The 20,838-nt window shown below is 35.3% G+C and overlaps 1 protein-coding gene across 2 annotated transcripts in view; it reads left to right on the forward strand.

Annotated features, from left to right (window-relative positions):
- Nucleotides 1-6,601: 6,601 nt before the first annotated feature.
- LOC111043263 (hemicentin-1) overlaps nt 6,602-20,838 on the forward strand; it is an 86,880-nt gene continuing 72,643 nt past the window's right edge. Inside the window, exon 1 of one of the 2 annotated variants that reach the window (XM_039427870.1) lies at nt 6,602-7,126. In XM_039427870.1, coding sequence (XP_039283804.1) covers nt 7,069-7,126 — 58 coding nt within the window. In that variant the 5' untranslated portion in view covers nt 6,602-7,068. The remainder of the gene's footprint in view (nt 7,127-20,838) is intronic. The other variant, XM_039427871.1, reaches the window with a different exon arrangement.

Consider the following 20,838-nt stretch of genomic DNA (forward strand, 5'->3'; position numbering starts at 1 on the left):
ATAATGTAATGTGGATCAAAACACGGATCAATGAGGAATATCCATAATGTATTATGACAATAATTTGCCACAATGAATATTCATAGAGTTATGTGATCTGTATTTGCCTAATCAATATAGAATAGTGTTTCCTTATAGCAAGGAGATTCTGGCCTTCATGTCTATCATATATAGTGTATATTATTTTCTAAACTATTTACGAAATCATACGTTGATTTTCATATTATTTATATAGGCTACTGATCAATGCTTTTGACTGGCTTCAGTTATTTGTTGACAATAGATTGTTCAATTTCAATACTTGAAGTTTGGATTGGAAATGGAGCAGGATACATGTCGCGAACTGACAGAATATAATCATTTACTAGTGAAACTTATGACGATTCGTTTGACACAATATATAATTATGAAACTGAAAGAACAGTTAGCCTAGTCGAGGTAACACTCTAATAAAATCGAATCTTCTTTCTGATAAGGAGCAGTCGTACTATATATATTTCATATCCTTCTTAGTGCCGGTTGCACAGCAGCCGGTTAAATTTTAACCGTGATTGATTCCACGAGAACCAATCATAGAAGGCCTTACACTAGGTCTGACAATAAGAGATCCATGGAAAATTTAATTATGCATTAGTGAGAATTCTTTGGCAGAAATAAAATTATAAAGCGACTTATTTATTGACTGGCAGATTATAAAAAGGAAAACACTTGCACGATTTGAGGTTAGAATCCTTGTTTTGATTTAGCATGTCACATGATCTTAGATCAGTCGACAATTTATTGATTCATTATGCGAGCAAATCAGTTGACTGATCACTCGACTATTATGAATAAAATATATTTTATTTGGATAATATTATTATTAAATACTAGCCGTCAGGCTCGCTTTGCTCGCCATATCCGTCTAGCCAGGGGGCTCCGCCCCCTGGACCCTCGACTGGATCGTCCAAGAATGAGATCAGCAGGCTCGCTTCGCTCGCCTGCATTTCTCATTTGAGCATTTTTATCATATGTTAGAGCAATCCAGTCGGGGGTCCAGACTAAACGTCTGGCTAAACGGATATGGCGAGCGAAGCGAGCCTGACGGCTAGTAATATAATATTCCCAGGATTGAAGTAGCAGTGCCCAATCAATTTTTCCGCGATAAATGCATTTAAATCTTCAACTTGGTGCCAACCTAATATAGTCAACTCAACATAATGCCAACCTGACAAAATTATTAATTTAGTTGCCAGTTAACAACTGTTTCGAAGAGGTACTCTATCTAGATTATAGTTCTATAGTAACATATGATATGGAAATTTCAATTATAATTAAGAGATTGGGAGAAGAAGAATATACATGCTAAAAGACGAACTTTAAACCCTTAAAAACAACCCTTAGAGTTAAAATATTGCCAAAAGATTTCTTAGTGCGCCTCTAAAGGGCCAACTGAACATACCTACCAAATTTGAACGTTTTTGGTCCGGTAGATTTTTAGTTATGCGAGTGAGTGAGTGAGTGAGTGAGTGAGTGAGTGAGTGAGTCAGTCAGTGAGTGAGTGCCATTTCGCTTTTATATATATAGATGTATGTTAAAGAAAGGTTTATGTAATGGAAAAGCCATGATTATTATGTTATTTTGAATATTTATTGGTATCTCAAAATATATGAAAAAACAAGAGTGTACAAAGCTCACATAAAAAAGTAAATGTATTCATCATTATATTAGTATATATTTAAGATTTATTTGAATGAAATGCTCACGGTCTATTATATAAATTTATTCAAGTGCAATCTTATTTATTTTTGTATAATAGAAGCTAAGGAAACCCTGAATCTTTAATAGTCAATCACATCACGTCTTACAAAGACTAGAAAACCAATCTGATGAGGGCTTACAAATTTTAGAGGGAGAGATGGAAATTTTTCCAAGAAATGCTCTCTCTGGCTTGTGATCTCGACCGATATGGCAGCACATGAGGATAGGGTTCCTTTCAATTAATTTTTTAAAAGCATCAAGCCAGTCCCTTTTTAAATGTCAAGTATTTGTAATTAATGTTTGATTGTTTATGAACTCAGTGATTGTTCAAGAGTTCTAAATTGTAAAATATTCCCATATACACAAGTTTGAAAATTTCACAACGTGTCGAACACTATCATATATTTAATAAAAACTCTTTTCATGAATATATTTGATATACGTAGGAAGCTTATTTCCGTGCATGGCATGAATCCACTTATCCCTGAGATTTTAAATTATTATTTTATTGATTATTAATTATTGATTGAATTAATAATTCTATAATTATAATTCTATTGAACCTATAGACTGAACAGGTTCCATTTTGTTAAATTCTGAATCGACCTGAAGTTTCACATATCAGTATTAATAAATATATATTTTATAGCTCACAGTATTGTGAATGCTAACAATCCCTGTGATAAATGATTTATTAAAGAATTTATTTATATGGATTTATATTTATAAGAGATTTTTATATTTACATATTTTATGGGAATATATTTGAGTTTTTTTGTCAGCATACAAAATATTAGAAGTTTTTATTCTTTTCCTGATTCATCTCGTGATACACAGTTTGAGCTGTCTTGGTACCAAGCATTTTTATTCTGCAGCATATACAATTAGTGAATCAATCAAGGTTGATCCTATTCAGAGCAATTATTACTCATCATCCTTTGATGATAGTCATATTATTTAGTCAACAAATCTTTACTGATATACAGGGTGTTTCAGAAGTAGTGTCGAGAATTTTAGGGTATTGTACCTGGATGCTAGGAGACTACAAATGTCATATTTGAAGTGTCCAAAACTCAGCGGTTATCCTTATAGCTGCCATTTTGTTTTTTTCACTTAAAAATTTTTATCTCAAGAACGAAATGTTGTACTGATCTGAAATTTGGCATGAATATTTATGCTATAAAGACTCAACTATAAAAAATAAAAAAAAATTTTTCGTTGAAATTTTTCAAAATGGCGGCCATTTTAACTTTTTGATGGCGAATATCTCGAAAACCGTCCATTTTACAGAAAATTTACAAGAGACAAAAAAGTTAGCAAATTTTTTCACAATTCCAATGATACCTAATTTATTAAGATTGGTCGAAGAATAACAGAGAAATTAATTTTTTTCGTACTGCATGCATGACCACTTTTCACCATTTAAAGATCAATATTATTTTTTTTTATAATTTCATGAAAACCGTTCTTATTACAGAAATATACAAGAATAACTTTCCTCCAAATTTTATTTTACATTGAAAAATATTAATTTCACTCAAATCGGTTCACTGATACTAATGCAGCAATTGCTCAAAATGCCGTCCTTCAACTTGATTACACAGTCTGCACCTTTCAATCATGGACCGTCGAACTGCTATAAAAGCATTTTCATAATCTTGAATGGCACCTGCTGCAGCAACCACTCTTGCCACAAGGTCTTCTTCGTTTTCTACTGGCGTGCTGTAAACAAGGTCTTTCATATGGCCCCAGAAAAAGAATCTAAAGGGTTGAGGTCAGGTGAACGTGCGGGCCACGGTACTGGTCAACCCCGCCCAATCCACCGCTGACGACAGGTCATGTTCAGAAAGTCCGTAACAACATTTTCGAAATGAGCAGGGGCACCATCATGTTGAAACCAAATATTATATCTGTTTGCAAGAGGCACATCTTCCAAAAGTTCTGGTAGTATGTCTCTTAAAAAAGTAATGTACGTGGGAGAATTCAGACGATTAGGAAGAATGTATGGTCCAATCACGCGATTACCTAAGATACCCGCCCAAACATTCAGCGAAAATCTATGCTGATAACCACGCACTTTGACCTCATGAGGATTGTCTAAGGCCCAGACGTGACTGTTGCGAGAGTTGAAGATTCCTTCTCTTGTAAAGCTGGACTCATCGGTAAATAACACATTTTCTAGAAAATTTGGTTGGATAATGTCTTGCTGAAGAAACCAACGGGCACAGTTTACTCTTGGCTCATAGTCGCGTTCAACCAATGAGTGAACTTTTTGAAAGCGGAAGGGGTGAAGTCTTTCCTTGTTTAGTACACGCCACACAGAAGAAGCACTTGAATTGATTTGCTTTGCAACTGCTCTCGTACTCGTTCTAGGATTGAAATCGAATTTCTGCAATACTTCCTCTTCAAAAGCAACATTTCGAACTGCTCGAGGCCTACCAGCAATTACCCTGTTCCGTTCAAATGAACCAACTTCTCTCAGCCGATTGTGAGTTCTTGTGAACACCTTGTCGGAAGGGAGACGGCGGTTTGGAAATGCAGCTGCATACATTCTTCTTGCTTCGGTCGCATTGCCAAGAGCTGCTCCATACATGAAGTGAATATCGGTGTACTCCAGCGAACTAAATTCCATTACAATAATTAAATATTTGTGTAGAAGCAACGTAAGAAAATATTGAAACTGGAAATTTAAGATAGAAATAAGACCTAGGAAACGTGAGACTAAGAAATAGGAAGCACTACATCTACTGGTTCTTTACTTTTAATGAAACAACAATACTTTTACAAGACAAACATTATCATCTGAAAACCATTGTAAAATCATCTGTTTGCCCATATGGAGCCATACCGAGTTTCAAAGCTTCATCTTAATACATCTGGAATTAAAAAATTAATATTGATCTTTAAATGGTGAAAAGTGGTCATGCATGCAGTACGAAAAAAATTAATTTCTCTGTTATTCTTCGACCAATCTTAATAAATTAGGTATCATTGGAATCGTGAAAAAATTTTCTAACTTTTTTGTCTCTTGTACATTTTCTGTAAAATGGACGGTTTTCGAGATATTCGCCATCAAAAATTTAAAATGGCCGCCATTTTGAAAAATTTCAACGAAAAATTGTTTTTTTATTTTTTATAGTTGAGTCTTTATAGCATAAATATTCATGCCAAATTTCAGATCAATACAACATTTCGTTCTTGAGATAAAAATTTTTAAGTGGAAAAAACAAAATGGCAGCTATAAGGATAACCGCTGAGTTTTGGACACTTCAAATATGACATTTGTAGTCTCCTAGCATCCAGGTACAATACCCTAAAATTCTCGACACTACTTCTGAAACACTCTGTATATAATAACAAGTCTACAATATATCATATAAGGATCCAGAGAACTTCTAGAACTGGCGTAGTAAGTCTCAAGGAATTTCGAAAGGATAAATTAGTGCATACCTGTATTCATGATGAGCGTTTTGAAACTCAATTAGAAGAATAATAGTTGATTTTCATTGTTCTCGATTGAATATATTATATGGTTACTGATTATCAGTCACTGAATATCTTTCTGATTTCCTTACTGGTATTCTTCAATATCTTCAAGAGAGCAGCGGTAAGAATAATTAATTATCAGTTATCTAAACCCATGGTAGTTCATTATGTTGAAAATATTCATGCATCTATCACTGAGCTAGAGCTGTGGTCAGAACCCAAGTATATTTGCGAGCCGGACGGCCTTAACTTTTTTCAAATTTATTTGCAACCTAGGGATAATAGCACAGCACTGGCATATATATAAATGCAACATCAGAAACTGAAGTCCAATCAAAAGCATACCCGTGCTATGAAGGTTTTTGAAGACAAAGTACCTATATTATGAAGAATAGTCTAAAAATAATCACGCATAATGAAAAAATAATTGGATGGAAACTACAAAGATTGGATAGGAATAATATTGTAGTTTAAGATGTTATGGGGTTCATCATGTGAGAAATCATCATGAAAAAATTTTTTACAGTCTGAACAAGTATTTAATTTTTAATTAATAAAATAGAGCTACAGTTTAATGGTTTCAGTTAGGGCTGGACCTGAAATTTATTAATATCAAGAAGCTACATGAATTCTTCTCGTGATCGAAGACTACCAAATTTTGACAGATTGAAAAACTGAGGGATAAGATCCAGAGACTATGGTGTTTCTGAACAGTGAACAGCTGCTAGGCGGCAAAATCAGCTGCCGAAACCTTCCTTTTCTCTTATCATAGTTCATTACAATCCGAACAAATTACCCTGCAGATGGAAACCTAATTTAAAAGGGATGAAAAAATCGTAAATCCATCAGAGAAGACCCTAGGAAAGTTATTTTTTATTTCTTAGAAAAAAAGATAACAGAGATCGACTGTGAGGGCTTGGTGAGGCTGGCCGAACCTGAAAATAAACTAACCTTAATCAACTACTACCGTCCTCGAAAATCGAAAATGAAGTCTGAGCTTTGCCTCTGTGCGTCTATAATTAAAGTGGATTTGTTTTTGTTTTAGAATTTTTTAGAGGGTTGGTCTGTGCGTCTGTATTGATGGAGGTGCGTGCACACCCACTAGGGGTTTGGTTTTTTTTCTAGTTGTTGAGCACGTTGATGGTAGATCGGAGAGCTGAGCAAAAAAACTGAAAACCGGACTCCAGGTATACTGTTGCTGTTGCGTATGGCGAGCCTGTTGTGCGTTAGAACAGCTTTGTTGTCTGGATGTGGTGGAGTAGACCCCGTAGAAGTTGTACGATGCAAGAAGGAGAGAGAGGAGTGTGTAGAAGAGAAAAGGATAGGAGCGGAGGGTGGCAGTTGTTGTTGTTGCCGTAGGAGTGGTGGCTTGACTCGACTCAGACTCGAAGCCGTCCTCAGTCGGCGTTTAGCGACCGTTGAGTGAAGAACTGTGACGTCACGTTTGTGCACCGGAGCGTTTGTTGGTTCAACGTCGTAGGTCGCGCGTGCCCACACAAATGGACGGTTACAAAACCGCCGTCTCCTCTCATGCAAATGCTGTGCAAATGGACGTGTTCCATCCTACTTTATAACTTCTTCAAGAACCTTTAGTAAAGTGATCTCTAGTCATCAACAAAGTTTAAAAAACAACACAGTGAAATGATCCAGTGAACAAAACTAGTTTCAAGTGTCAGTGTAACAAATTTGCGTTGTGCTTGTGTTTACCTAGTTGTGACTTCGCTATAGTGATATACCATGTGTAATTTGTGATGAGTGCTCTATTGACGTAGATTGTCTGGATATAATTCTCCTGGATTTTGGAAATTTGGAGCCGTCAACTGTCCATCTGCACTTGGGAACATGAAGCTGGATAATTTCGCGTTGAGTTGCTGCTGCATGCTGATCGTCGCAAACCTTGGTGAGTTCATGCCTACAGTAACCGGTTTTCATTCTTTTCCTATTTGTACTGACGGCCTACGCTGGAAGCATTGCATTGCAGCAGTGCCAAGCAAGTGACAGCTGCCACTGAAACTCGAAGTCAGACTCAGAAATTGACTGTTCTGATCAATGGAATGGCTTGAAAAACTACCATGCTAAGATTAATACGAATAACATGTGTTTTTGATTATTTGCTTTGTGGTCGCTTACATAACCAGTTTCTGATGAACCAGAACCAACTTCAACTCAGTCTAGGTCTACAAGGAATTCACGAATTCTAGATTCTCCAGATGCAGCAATCGATTTCAAATGATCAAATATGTTTGAATGCATATTTTAAAATCAAAGAAATCAAAATTATTGACAATTCTCATGATTTATAAAGTACAGTACCACTGTATAACTGATGTAGACCTACTTGATAGGCGAATATTTTCTTTGATCTCGGAATATTTCCGGATGGATTTTCCGCTGTTTCCATTGTTAATTAAACCTCACTCAATTTGATCTTTAATGTACCGAGAATAATATTTTTTACTTGAAAAACATAGTTTGATCGATTGAAACATGAATCAATTAAATGCTTAAATTAAATTTAAATATAATACAATTTATTGAATTTCAGAAAAGTTTATTTTTTCAAATTTTTAATTAATTATACTGTACCGAAACTAGTAAGCGGCTATAAGGCAAGGAAGCTGTCAAAATCTTTTCGAAAGCTGGAGACTTTGAATCTCTCCTGTGAAATAATTCAACTCGATTCGGTTGTTCACAAAATTTAATTTTTTTATATTATCATCAATGAATGACGTTACCTCGGAAGAGGAATCCGCGTCCATGACATCCAAGAAAGCCTTGCATTATCATTATTTTAGTAAAGTTGAAAGAAAAAAAGAAGTGTAATTCCTAAATAAATGTGAACATGAATCAAATGCAAGTGAACTGATTCTGATGGGTCTATAATCCTACATTCTTATATTCCTACTCCTCTTTCATTACCTTACGTGATTGTTCTAAATTGGGAATGATTATTTCGAATAATTATCTAATTCAGAAATTTAATCATGTTGAGCTTAGTGGTGAGCTGACTGGTTTATTAAGAAAAAGCACATCGCTACCTGGTATGATTTCTCCATGGTACAGGCGTAAAGCTGAACTAGTTGAAGAGCATATATTTTATATTGTTGGATTTTGATACTCTGACCTACGATTGCAGCACATTCTAATTAAAATGCAATGTTATACTTGTCTGTGAATGGTTATTTCGGTCTATTCACATTTCAGTCCTGAGGATCTGAGGATACCAACGACTGATTAATTTGGGCATGTTGTAGCCTATACGTAAACGTAAACCGTGGTCTATATTTAGATGAAATGTGAGAGGTACAACTCGCATTCCCTAAATGAATGGTAGGTTACAGAAACTAATGGAACAGAACAAATTAATTGGTATATGCACTCCAAAAATTTCCCTTATTGATTGAGTTGTACATCTGAACGTAAATACCGTTTCAGTTTTGGCATCACCTTTCAAAATTTGCTTCATCAGCCCACAATAATTGACAAAACTTCTATTCTTTTATTAGAAAGACGATACTGTATTATATTTATGTATTATATTACTTGGTATTGTTTCTTTGAAAGGTTTACAGAGTACTCGGGTTTCGCATTCCGGTTAATGAAAAACTTACATAATTAGATCTCATTTGTGGAGAGAAGTCATCGCATGATAATATTTGTAGGAAACTCTTATTATCATAATCATATATCATTCTATCATAAAATTAGATAACCATAATACAAATCCCTCACGATAATCACTAAATCCATTAACTCATATGCTACTGCTATCAATCACTCTGCACACATCCGCAATAGCGAGTATTAAAACAATTACATAGATGAATATCACCACACAGAAATAATAATATCTCAAAATAACAATAGTACAGTAATTCCAATTTATTTCGTTTCAAATGCAGGTCAATCACGAACACGAGGTACGTCATGAAGCATACTTATCGGTTATGAGGCTCTCTGAAGACACATGATACTAATGATCTGATGTCAGTCTGACAATGTATTTGTATGCTAGGCTTTCTTAATGACTTGACGAACTTAATGAGTTGAATATCCTATTTACGATGATAGTTCTAGAGGCTAGAGATTAACTTCTAATGATCGTGAGCTCATTTACCTTATAATCTCTTCCACATGTGATGTTCAATGTACTATGATGATGTTGAGAGCAACTGATTCATGACAAAAGGACTAGTTTTAATCACTTAATAATTAAGAATTATTCTAAAATTAGCCTTTCCAGGAACTTAGTTTTTACAGATATTTGCTAAATTAGCTATTATTCCGAAAAATAATCAAGGAAGCCTTATATATTATGGTTCAATATTAGAAAATACGGTGCAGGTTTAAGGAGTAGTTGTAATATGGGTATTGATTGACATTGACTCTGGTCAAGTAGAAACAATGCTACTAGTAGCTCTGTGAACAGTAGACCTCACGCAGTATTCTCATCCACAAGTACCTTATTGAAACTATAGACCTTATGGAAATACAGCAATAGACTGGCTTCTCCACACATCTGTGTAATCACTTGTCAGCTGATTTATGATGAATAATTCTATAGTCTGATTTTTATTCTAATATTGGAGTATGAAAAAGGCTCCTTTTTCCTTTTATATTATCCTTTAAATACAAAATTTCAAAAAACCTTGTATATTACGTCGACGCGCAATTAAAAAAGGAACATACCTGTCAAATCTCATGAAAATCTATTACCGCGTTTCGCCGTAAATGCGCAACATATAAACATTTAAACATTAAGAGAAATGCCAATCCGTCGACTTGAATCTTAGACCTCACTTCGCTCGGTCAACAAAACAAATTATTTCATCTGTGATGGAATAGTTATTAGGCTAGAGTAGGCTGAAATTTCTTCATTATCCATCTCATCACGCTTTCAAATGTACTTAGCTTGCACACACAATGCTTATACTTGACCAATTTGTTCGTGAATTTCCAGTCTTGAATTTTACCTGTTGTCTATTCATAGTTTCATACCACAATGAACCTTTGACAGATTTTGGACTATAGTGTTGGACGTTTCCAGTTTGAATAGAAGGCTCCAAGGTCGAAAACAGGTCGAAGCCTTTTATATTTATTCAAAGATGCTTCGTCCATTTCTTCCAATCATTGTAACCTTTTGGAAGGAGATTTTCCTACCTGGCCAAGAGGATCCTGGCAATAATAGGTGCTCCATTGTGTGTGCAGGTATCAGGCCTGGTTTCTATCCTTGTATGCCAGATTGCTATTCGGAGCCTCTATTCTACGGCGAAGCCTAGCATTCAACCTGTGCGTTATTTCACGCATCTGCCTCCATAGCATGTCAATGCCATTGTTGGAAATAACTTGGACAGCAGTTGGTAGACGCCAAGTTCTCAGATTCCTACTAATTGAGGCCCTCAATTATTTCGAATTATTGAGGCGTACATTACCAGCAAGTTTGTCGTTCTCATTCTATTATTAATTTCGACACTGATGTACACCAGTAACTGTTAATCAAGGACGCCTATCTGATGTACTGAACATGCATATCCTTGTATAGCTGTTATTCCATTATTGACTTTCGATTCTGTAGGCAGTGGCATTTTATACCTAGAAAGGATACGTTGATCTTGATGGAGTGAAAGTTGCTCTGTAATATAAGAACGGAAGGCGTTCTACTAATATCAACCAAACACTGTATGTCTAGTCTGTTGAAGTGAGGTTATTACCAGATTTCTCTTTCACATTAGCATCACTGACTCAGTCAAGAAAAACTACAAAAATATAATTTCCTAATAGTGCCATTGATTGTTAGAACTACTATGAATTATCAGTTCGATCATGATTATAGAAAATATATATTAGGTTTTTTCATTATTAAACAAAAAGTAATATTATCCATACATCCATCTATGTAAGTAGTGAAAGTACCTCTGTACTTCATTTATGTAGTAAGTAGAGGTATAGCTTTGTGAATAATACGGTAGGTTTGTTTGACCTCATTGTCAATTCCAACCCTGAGCCTCAGACATGCCAAAGTTGCAGCACTCGAGTGACAAACTATGAAGATTTTTAGGGAATGGTGAGAGATTGAAGGCGTGAGTGCGCTATTCAAAAATTCCGGACCTCCCTAGAAATAATTCAACGGTCAGGGGATGAAATAAACATGTAAACCAAGGGTGAAGATATTGTGTGAAATAGCGAATGTTGTAGTGGGTGGAATTTCTCCCACAGGCAGAAAAAAGAATTTCACACTTTTTCAACGTGTCATGGAATGTTGGCGCTCGCATCCATTCTGATAAAGTCAAAACTTTCTCTACGACTCCTACAAAAATATATTTGGGTGTTGTAGAGATTGAACACAACTTTGAGGTTACATGCTTCAATTTAATTAATAACGCATTATCCACGAAATTAACAGATTTTTCAAAATACCAAGCACGAATACATTACTATTCATTTTGTCTTCCCATAGCTATGGAAAGGGGATCTATTCAATTTTCACTCCAGATCTGAATGATAGATCCCATTATTTCTATAATGCTCTTGTAGGATGAAAAAGGATTGTTAAAATTGTGACTTTACATGATAAATATATCAGAATATTACAAAAAGCCTGAAGAAATAGAGATTACAGATGTTGGGAAAAGTTGGTTCTTTATAAAAAGTGAGTTAGTTATTTATAAAAGTAATGTATGTACTCTTCGTGAGTTCAGATATAATAGGAGATTCGTTGGATTATATATTTAACCAATTTATCTGAATTACTGTATTTCTCTGTTTTTTCCTCCACTGTATTCAATTTATAATTTTCAGCAAGTTTCATAACTACTGTATAAAATTTTCAATTAAACCAAAAAGCTCTTACATTTCCAAAAAAGGGGTTCCTTCAGTGTCTTTAGTCAAAAGATTTTTACTAGAAACGAAAAGTACATGATTTTCTTCTCATCATACTCATACGATTTCTGTCTGTCCAACTTCAAAAATCACTGGAACCAGTGCCAGAATAGGAATCTACTCCAATCTAGTGAATGTATTCCAATAAATGAAAGTCAATCGAATTATAGCGAAATTCTAGGAAACCAACAACAATTATTATCAGTTCCATCGATCGATGTGGGAATCTGGAATTGCATTGATATGAGAACAAGAGAACTAGGCTCTGCACAGCATTCTAATAGGCTATAAAGGGAGGACATGACGTCTTTGTTCGATAGAAACGGGAGAGCAGCGATCCAAACGAAACTTCCCCTTCATCGAGTTCGATGAAAAGAGAGAGAAATGAGAAAAGGTTTTTGTTGTAGATGTACAGCTGATTTCTGCAACCGTAAAGTTTTTTGGTCAGCTCCGAATGACATTTTCCTGTCCGTTGGACAGTTTTCCTTCAGAATTGGGGGATAGTTTCGAATGGTCCAAAATCGTTTTTGACCACAGCAGAATGGATCACAGAGCACCTGCACCTTTTTCACAATTATTCTGCTTCCTGCCACGATCAATCACGGAGCTGATTTGCTTGCAGCGCAGCCTGTCCAAAACAGAAAATCGACGCGCAAAAAATGGGAAAAATGGAGCTGATGTCTGAGAACTACCCCTGACCTAACCTCGCAGCACCACTAACCTCGTTTATAGGACTCCCTTTGTGAAGTGAGGCATTGCCTTCAAGGGCCTCTATTGAGATGCTGGCATCTGAATTGATGGAAGCACAAAAACGTCTGATTTCATTTAATAAATTGCATTTCATTCCACCCTAAATGTTATTTCTGATTTCACAACTGAATGATTTACATTTGTAAGGACCTTTCCCCCTTATTAGAAAGATATTTCTCTATAAAGATTCAAGTTAAGAAACATAACATCTCAATTGATTAATACAGTAATATTGACGTCCAGTCAAAAATATATATTATAATGGTATTTCTTATTTTAGAACAATATAATGAAGACTCACGAATTATAATGAATGACTGATCTAGGTACCAAGGCAACTAGAATACAAGTACCAAGGTATCTGTTCTACAACAGAGAAAAAATAATATTCTGTGTTGTGCACAAAAGTATGCAAGACAGTTCTAAAGTAGAGCCGTTTATTACTCGTGAAAACTCTTATCTTTATTTTACGTACTCCGTTATAAATTTCAAACCTGTAAAATCTGTATGATAGGTTACAGAGAAGTCAGTACTAAAATAAAACTATGGTTTGAGTTTCTACATTTTTTAGTTTGGTACATGCTAGAGGTATCAAGTTGAAAAAAAGTTTCATTGCAGAGGAAATGAAAGGTGTTGGAACGCTTGAATTATCATAGAATCTGAACACGTGTAAACGGCTACTATAGAATAAATCCCACCTGAGAGACATGTTCCCCTCGGAATTTAAATGACAATTTATGTAATAAGTTGACCTTGGTGAGTTGTAATTCCTCAAAAGATTCTGAAGAGGTAGGTGTATAATTTGATAAAACAATAGTGTGATCTTATAGTAGGATCATCCTATTGTTCCATGCTTGCTGATAAACATGTATTACCAGTCACATGCATCCTCTCATAAAACGTGTTATGAATCTTTATAACAAAATATTCTACAAACCGTGAATTTATAATGATATCTCGTAGAGACTTGAGATTCTTCTCATTCAGTTCTTTAGTCACGGATTCTCTTTGCAATAATCATGATTTGTTATGCCATCATGGAGAAGGATTGAGCAAAGGCTTTTTTTTACTTAAACGTGTGAAAAATACATGAAAGGATGGAATCAACAACTTTTTTCATCCTTAAAACATTATTTTTGCGTGCATTGATAAATACTAGTTAGTGTTTTCAAAATTCTCGCATCTGTGATTGGGTGTGCGATATGTAGATAGACGACCAATAAATTATTGTTACCTGTGTCCGATAATCTGATTTATTGGTTGAATTGCATTCTCATCCTCTTATTACAAATAAATTATGAGTAATTATTGCACAATTTCCATCTCCAATTATAGAATCCACACTACAGCCAAAACTGTATGCTGAAATTTTATCTCAATGTAGAATATTCTCTACTACTACTGAGTATACATTAGGCTACATAATTCTTTCTGATAGAAATGTCAATTATCGTATATTTTCACTCTGTCATTGTGAATTTTCAGAAACACTCCAGCATTAATTTGACCTTTTCATATTTATGAAATTTGATCTGACAGAGTTGTTTTTATCACGATAGTTCAAAAACTGCTACGTTGACTTTGTGATGTGTTTCATTGGAAGTGTCAAGCGTTTCCATGCGGCTTTCCAAGAAGAGAGATGAACCCTTTTCATCGGAATCCTTCTAATATTACATTGTACAAATCATTGCGTGTCATCATCATTCTTCCGTTCCTTGATTGTACAAATCAAATGCAAGATTGTACAATTTGGAAAATGAGAAATACAGAGAAATGTGTTGGTATAACCATAGAAAAATAGATTCACACACTTGAATTCTCTTAGATATGATACAAAAATTTATTGACATGAATCCACGGGTCAAACAAATTTTTCTACTAGTTCTGTCGAATTTTTCGCTTTGTACTCATATAATTTTAAATGTATTATTCATTGATAGGAGGTTATCTTCGTTGAAGTGTATTTTTCTACTCGCCAGGTCTTCAGTCAGACTACATCTGATAATGGATATTTCAGTTTTAATTACTAGATCTCACTGTCTTTTGAATTGGAGGCATGCAATTGGATCTTTGCGTGCTGGCTCACTATACTATTACACTCCCGCTCCCCATAGCAAATTGATATTATAATAATGCTGTAGCTCTTCTCGAGCCGAGGCTCAACTGACAGCTTCCTCTTTTATATTCGCAAACTATTCTAATTTTCTTATCATAATTTTTATCTAACAATATCTGAAGGAAACCCACTTCATTCAAGCTATCATTTGTCAGGGGCTTTATTCCGTGCTGCTTGATCGTCCGTCAGATAGCTAATTGTATGTGAATGAACGAGGCGAATATACAGATTGTAATCTCAATAACTGGAATGAGAGATAGATAAGCATGCAACTCTTCAACGTCAGCTCGATGAACATGTTCCTTTCAGGGGTAAATTTACTGCAATTTAATTCGTTTCGCCATCATGCTCAAGTGAATTTTCCATTATGTTTTGCCATTATTAAGTTGTCAATATAGGACTACATCATTTGAAAAACTTTTGGAATCAAAATGGTTTTGGAATTTCCGTTATAAAATATCATAAATTTATTTCGTAAGGGGCAGTCTCTATGTTGGCTGAATTGATTCGTGTAGCTTTATAAAAAATGATAATCTATAAATAAAATTATAGCGGGTACAATATTAGTGTGAAATGTACGTTTGATGCTCTTCATTAGATTCATCCTTTCAAATCGAGTTTTTCATTCAATTTAACAGTTGCTTTCTATCCAATTTCAACGTTCTATCCTTCTAAGGCATATTCAAATTTTCTCCTTGCGAAAGAAAACGATCATCAGCATATACTAATCATTATCAAGGAGCTACCTATAATGGAACGTTTTTGCAATAAGTAAATCATTAACCTATATTGATGTTCAATTCCAAGTTCCAATTTCTATAATATATTCCTGTAATTGAAGTTCTAATAGAAGAAACCTAAAACCGATTTTGATGTTCAGTGTCAATTATAAAATTCTAATTTGTTTGAAATGAAAGCGCTATTTAGTTTCTCGTGTAACTCGTTAATAAACCATGATTCTGCTCTGACTGGAGTTTATTTTCTCGCTGATAGATTCTTAAATAGTGTTCAGTGAACTTTGTGCTTGTCTATTAATTCGGTCAGATACTTTGGGAGCCAGTGTATTCATTCTGAGCCACGCAGAGCCGAGAAGTTTGTTAGTTGGATTGAAGTTTGCAAAGTCGCGGTTACTTTGCAGCGCAGACGGCAGCATCGTGGCTTATTAGCCTATCTAGTCGGCGTCTGTGAACGTAATTACATAGATTAAGCCGGTAGTCTCTCACCGAAAGCAGGCGAAAGGTATCATGTCTCTAGATGGCAGCGTTCACTCATTGATTTGTTGAACACGAAACTGAGGCTTGTTTACGGAAGCCACATGGGTTGGGGTAGGCGGTTGCCGCGTTATCATTTCCTGTGAAAACCTCACTCAACTGACGGTTCCTTATCTCACGCAAACGTCCGACGTTTCTTTGGCCCACAAACGGGCCGGGCGGGAAACCCTTGCCGTGCTAATCACGTGACCTGTGTGCATCTGTTGACAGCTCTATAAATTTGTGTGCCGTTCACGATTTTATTGGTGTTGGTTTTGAAGGAGGCTACTAGGTTCTGTATGATCGATTTATCTGTTGCGTCAAACAATTTCTTCCTTGGTGATTCTGTGCTGGAAAGGACATGAGAGCATTCACACTTTTTTCTTGGTTACTTACAAAAAACTGAGAACAGAGTGGTTACTCACAAAGAAATGAAGAACAGAGTTGAAACTCATATCACTCTGCAACTGAGCTAAAGTACTCATTTTTCAGCAGTAATTTGAGAAAGCGGATAGCTCTAAGCGAATAGGTAAATTGAATATCTGGGAAGCATTTTGCTGATTTGAACTAACCACTAACCAAGGTGAGATTTAATCCTGAATTAGGAAATATACATTCCAACAGCCAATTGATTAAAAATAGTTCTTAGTCAACAGCGATAGTGAAATTTGATCATATCGGTAGTTGGTTAGTTAAAGAAAGATTACCAATAAGTTCATTCACAATAGTATTCAGTTGTTTATTATATAACGTAAATTAGATATGAACAATTCTGTACTTACTCTATATTAAAAGGTTATTCAAATTTGATTCCCAATACTTGAAAAAATAATTCTGTTCAACCTTTTTTATTCATCCAATTTTCAAAGTATCTTTCCACTTTATTAGTGATGGTTGGTCGCCATTGGTTTTCTCCTGATGATCTTTTGAATATCATCAAATCATAGAAAGACATATCTAAAACAAATCTTGTATCATCCCCCTATATTTATAAATGAAATGTATTAATGTCCATGTAGCATAATAATATTGTTTGTGGTTTAATGAATGTTTAATGGAAATTTGATATCAAATTGATAAGAATCATTTGTTTTAGCTTCATGATAGATTTGGTATGCATTGAATGAGTAGAAATATTGTTCAAGTGTTTATGTGGTGCTGGATGAACGATGTTAAATGGGGATAAGACTCAGGATCACAATCATTAATAAAGACTAATTGATCCAGAATCAATTGTTTTGAGAAGAAAAGGTTGAAGGATGATTTCAGCAACTGCTGCATGGATGGGCAATTACGGAACAACAAAAGCTTCTATTCTGATGAGCTTCCTGGTGTTCATTAATATTTCAGTGCAATCCCGCTGGTGATTGGCTACTATACTAAAATTGTGACCACTTTCAAACTAGTTGAAATTTCACTGCAATCCATACCGGTAATGGCCTCCGTATACTACACAATAAACAGACACCGAAATGGACTATGTGCTCTGTTCAGCTAATATGCTCGCCTGCTCAGTTATGGAGAATTTATGGATACTGGAACATATTCATCCTACCTACAAATGCTTACACCACCGTTACATACAACATTATCAAGGCTAACCTGCTACCGGCAACCTTGCAACTATTACAAACTTTTGAATTTCAATCGATCTGTCGCACATGTATTTGAAATAAACAATCAGTTTCATTTTTAGTTGGGATCTTTGTTTATTCATTGCTTCAATACACTTAGGGTTGATCATTTTCGATAAAATTCCAGAGCATCAATGATTCCAACAGACATTCAGTGGTTGTTGTAAACTCTACTATGGCACCGATATATTGTACGTGTTGAACTTCCTTTATACGGATGTACTCTTTTGATACTGATGTACTCTTTTGAACAGAATAAGACAAAAGAGAATTTTCTAAACGTTTTTAGACTTTCTCCTCAGAATTCTAGGTGTCAATCACCTTCAGTACAGCTGTACTGTTTAGAGTTTGCAGAATTGGCTATTTTCTTGGAGATCGAAGTGTTCTTGAATCAAAAGAAATGGAATTTCACCGCATGTTTTTTCCAAGTTAGCACCTCCTTCACCATCTGGACGGAGAGGAAGATTGGTGCTGTACCACCAGTTTCCTCTTGCCATCATTCACACATCTCATGCTGTTATTTCGTGAAACCGCTAACCTCCTCAATTCCAACAACTGCTGAGAGCTTCTTTAATCAAATCTCTTCTCCGGCAACAGACTGGATTCAATCTATTGACAACGGACTCAGCGAAAATTGAGTTCGCCTCTTAACTGACCAAAAGTACCTTCCTTGCCCTCAACGAATGGCTTACATCTGTTATTACAGGTGATATTGCTGCTAGTACTTGCACCGTACGATTTATTATTATTCGACCGCAAACCGTACGTTTGATGTGAACCTGTTTACGCCGGTCAGTTCATAGCTGAGAAGTGAATCAAGTTTTCTCAGATACTCATTCAGTAATGAAGATCATTTTTGCGTGAATAATTTTTCTCGAACAAAAATTAATACTGTATGTGAAAAGCAAATGCTTCATTAATAATTTGAAATATGTTAATATGTTGATACATATGAATATGTTAATATCAGTTCGCATAATATCAATCATCATGAGGAATATGAATGCAAGCACACATTTTTTACATGCGTTACACAATCGAATTTTAAATAAATATGTCCTTACTTATGTCATTGTGAAGACAGAAGTTTTCAGTTTACTAGCTCCATGTTTTATAAATTTCATGTAATCTGAAATGATAGAAATCATCTACATGGAAAAAGTGAACTGCGAAGCAAAACAATGTTTATGATTCATCTGAATTATTTCCACATAATTCTTATATTATTCCAATTCAGACGAAACTGACTATAGTTGAAATCCACTCCATACAAGCTTCTCTTATCCAATTTTGTCATCTTTTATGAATTCCATTGTCCATTACAGTTTGCCAGAGGATATTCAGTTTGAAACATGAAATTTATTATTGTTTCTCCATAAAATTGACTCCCTACATGGAATAAATGACAGACGCTTGTCCAGTTCTCACTGGGATGTCAGCTGAATCAACAACTCGATAGCAAGTTTTATTGGTTATATAATTAAACATGGAAAATGTGTGCTACTCAACTTTTATGGCGTTTGTGAACTCTAGTGAAATAAACGTTCGGTTCGATGTCGTCCTACATGTTTTGCAGATCGGGCTCTCAGAATATTATTTTATTCTATCCAGTCATTTGATCATGTGAAATCTTTTTCATTGTTATTACAAATTTTGTCGTAATTGCAAACAATGTTAATGCAGGGTAGCTTCATGCTATGTTTAATATGGCTATCTGACAAAACTCCCTTGCGGCAATATTGTGTTTGTGATGGAGCTAAATAATTGGAGCATTTTCTGTAATAATGCAGAATGCATCCTCAATTACTATAAGATTTAATTTTGCAATATTATATGTACATGAAATACAATCTTTATTTATCATAAGATATCCTCTTGACGGATAAGATGCGGTTTCACACGTGGTAATTATAAACTCCCTTCAAAAGGAATTTCAACAACGTTTTGGTCGGCTTCAAATCTTCGAAATCGACGAGAAGAACTCGAAAGCTTTCTTCTCCAAGAACCTCTCTGGTTTTACATCGGTTCGCCAATGCGCTCAGGAGTTCAAAAGTGTTTAGCTGCGGAGGGTTCGCCATCAGCTGGTTGGTCAAATTCTTGATGATCCTGTCTTGGACGTCCGTCCCATTTCGCCTTTCGTTTCTTTCTCAAAACTGGATGGTTCTCCTTCTCTGATCGCAATATATCAGTGTAAGCCTCTCTCGCCATACTTACTAGACACTTCTGAAAACTCCAGATTTTGGGGTTATATATATCCATTATCAATTTGAGTAACGTCGAACAGTGCAAATTGATTATTCAATGTTTCAAAAATAGATACTACCTAGCTAGTTCCAGGAATAGAGAAAATGGGAAATGTGGTGGTTGGTGGTTGGCCTAGAATTTATTTCAGCTCTGTGATAAGTGGCTTGGCAGGCTATTGCACATGTGAAAGCATGTGCACATTGTGCAGGCATTGCACATTAATATTATGTTTGTCGTTTGCTGTAAATCAGCAAAAATTACATTGAAAAATATTGATCTGAATAAAAATGATTTTTTGGTTTTTAGGTACCATTGAGTAACAATCTAATTGATACTCTTGATATTGAGTATTGGATGCTCTATTCCTTCATCCTCAAGTTTGTTAATTTAATATTTCTGCATTATTCTACTACCGTATCGAATTATGAAGTAACATATACCAATATCCCGTATTGGTAGAATAATTACTGTCATCGTCCCAGATTTGGCTGCAATTTCTTGAAGTACATAATATTTTTCAGTTTCCAGCAACAGTTTTTGTCCAGCAGGTCTGCTGGAGACAAACGTTTTTCTTCTTCCTATAAAACAAAAGCCGTTGTCGCCGAAAAGTTATTTGCTCAGGTGAAAGGAAAGGGATAGGGGGCTGAAGTCGGTTATTGTTGGAGAGAGATGGTGTTATGGGCAGGTGCTGTGAATTGGACAAGGATAAAGCATCGCGGCTGGCCATCTGGCGTTGTTG

This window comes from Nilaparvata lugens, chromosome 5 (genome assembly GCF_014356525.2).
Source record: "Nilaparvata lugens isolate BPH chromosome 5, ASM1435652v1, whole genome shotgun sequence".
Classification (NCBI taxonomy): Eukaryota; Metazoa; Arthropoda; class Insecta; order Hemiptera; family Delphacidae; genus Nilaparvata; species Nilaparvata lugens.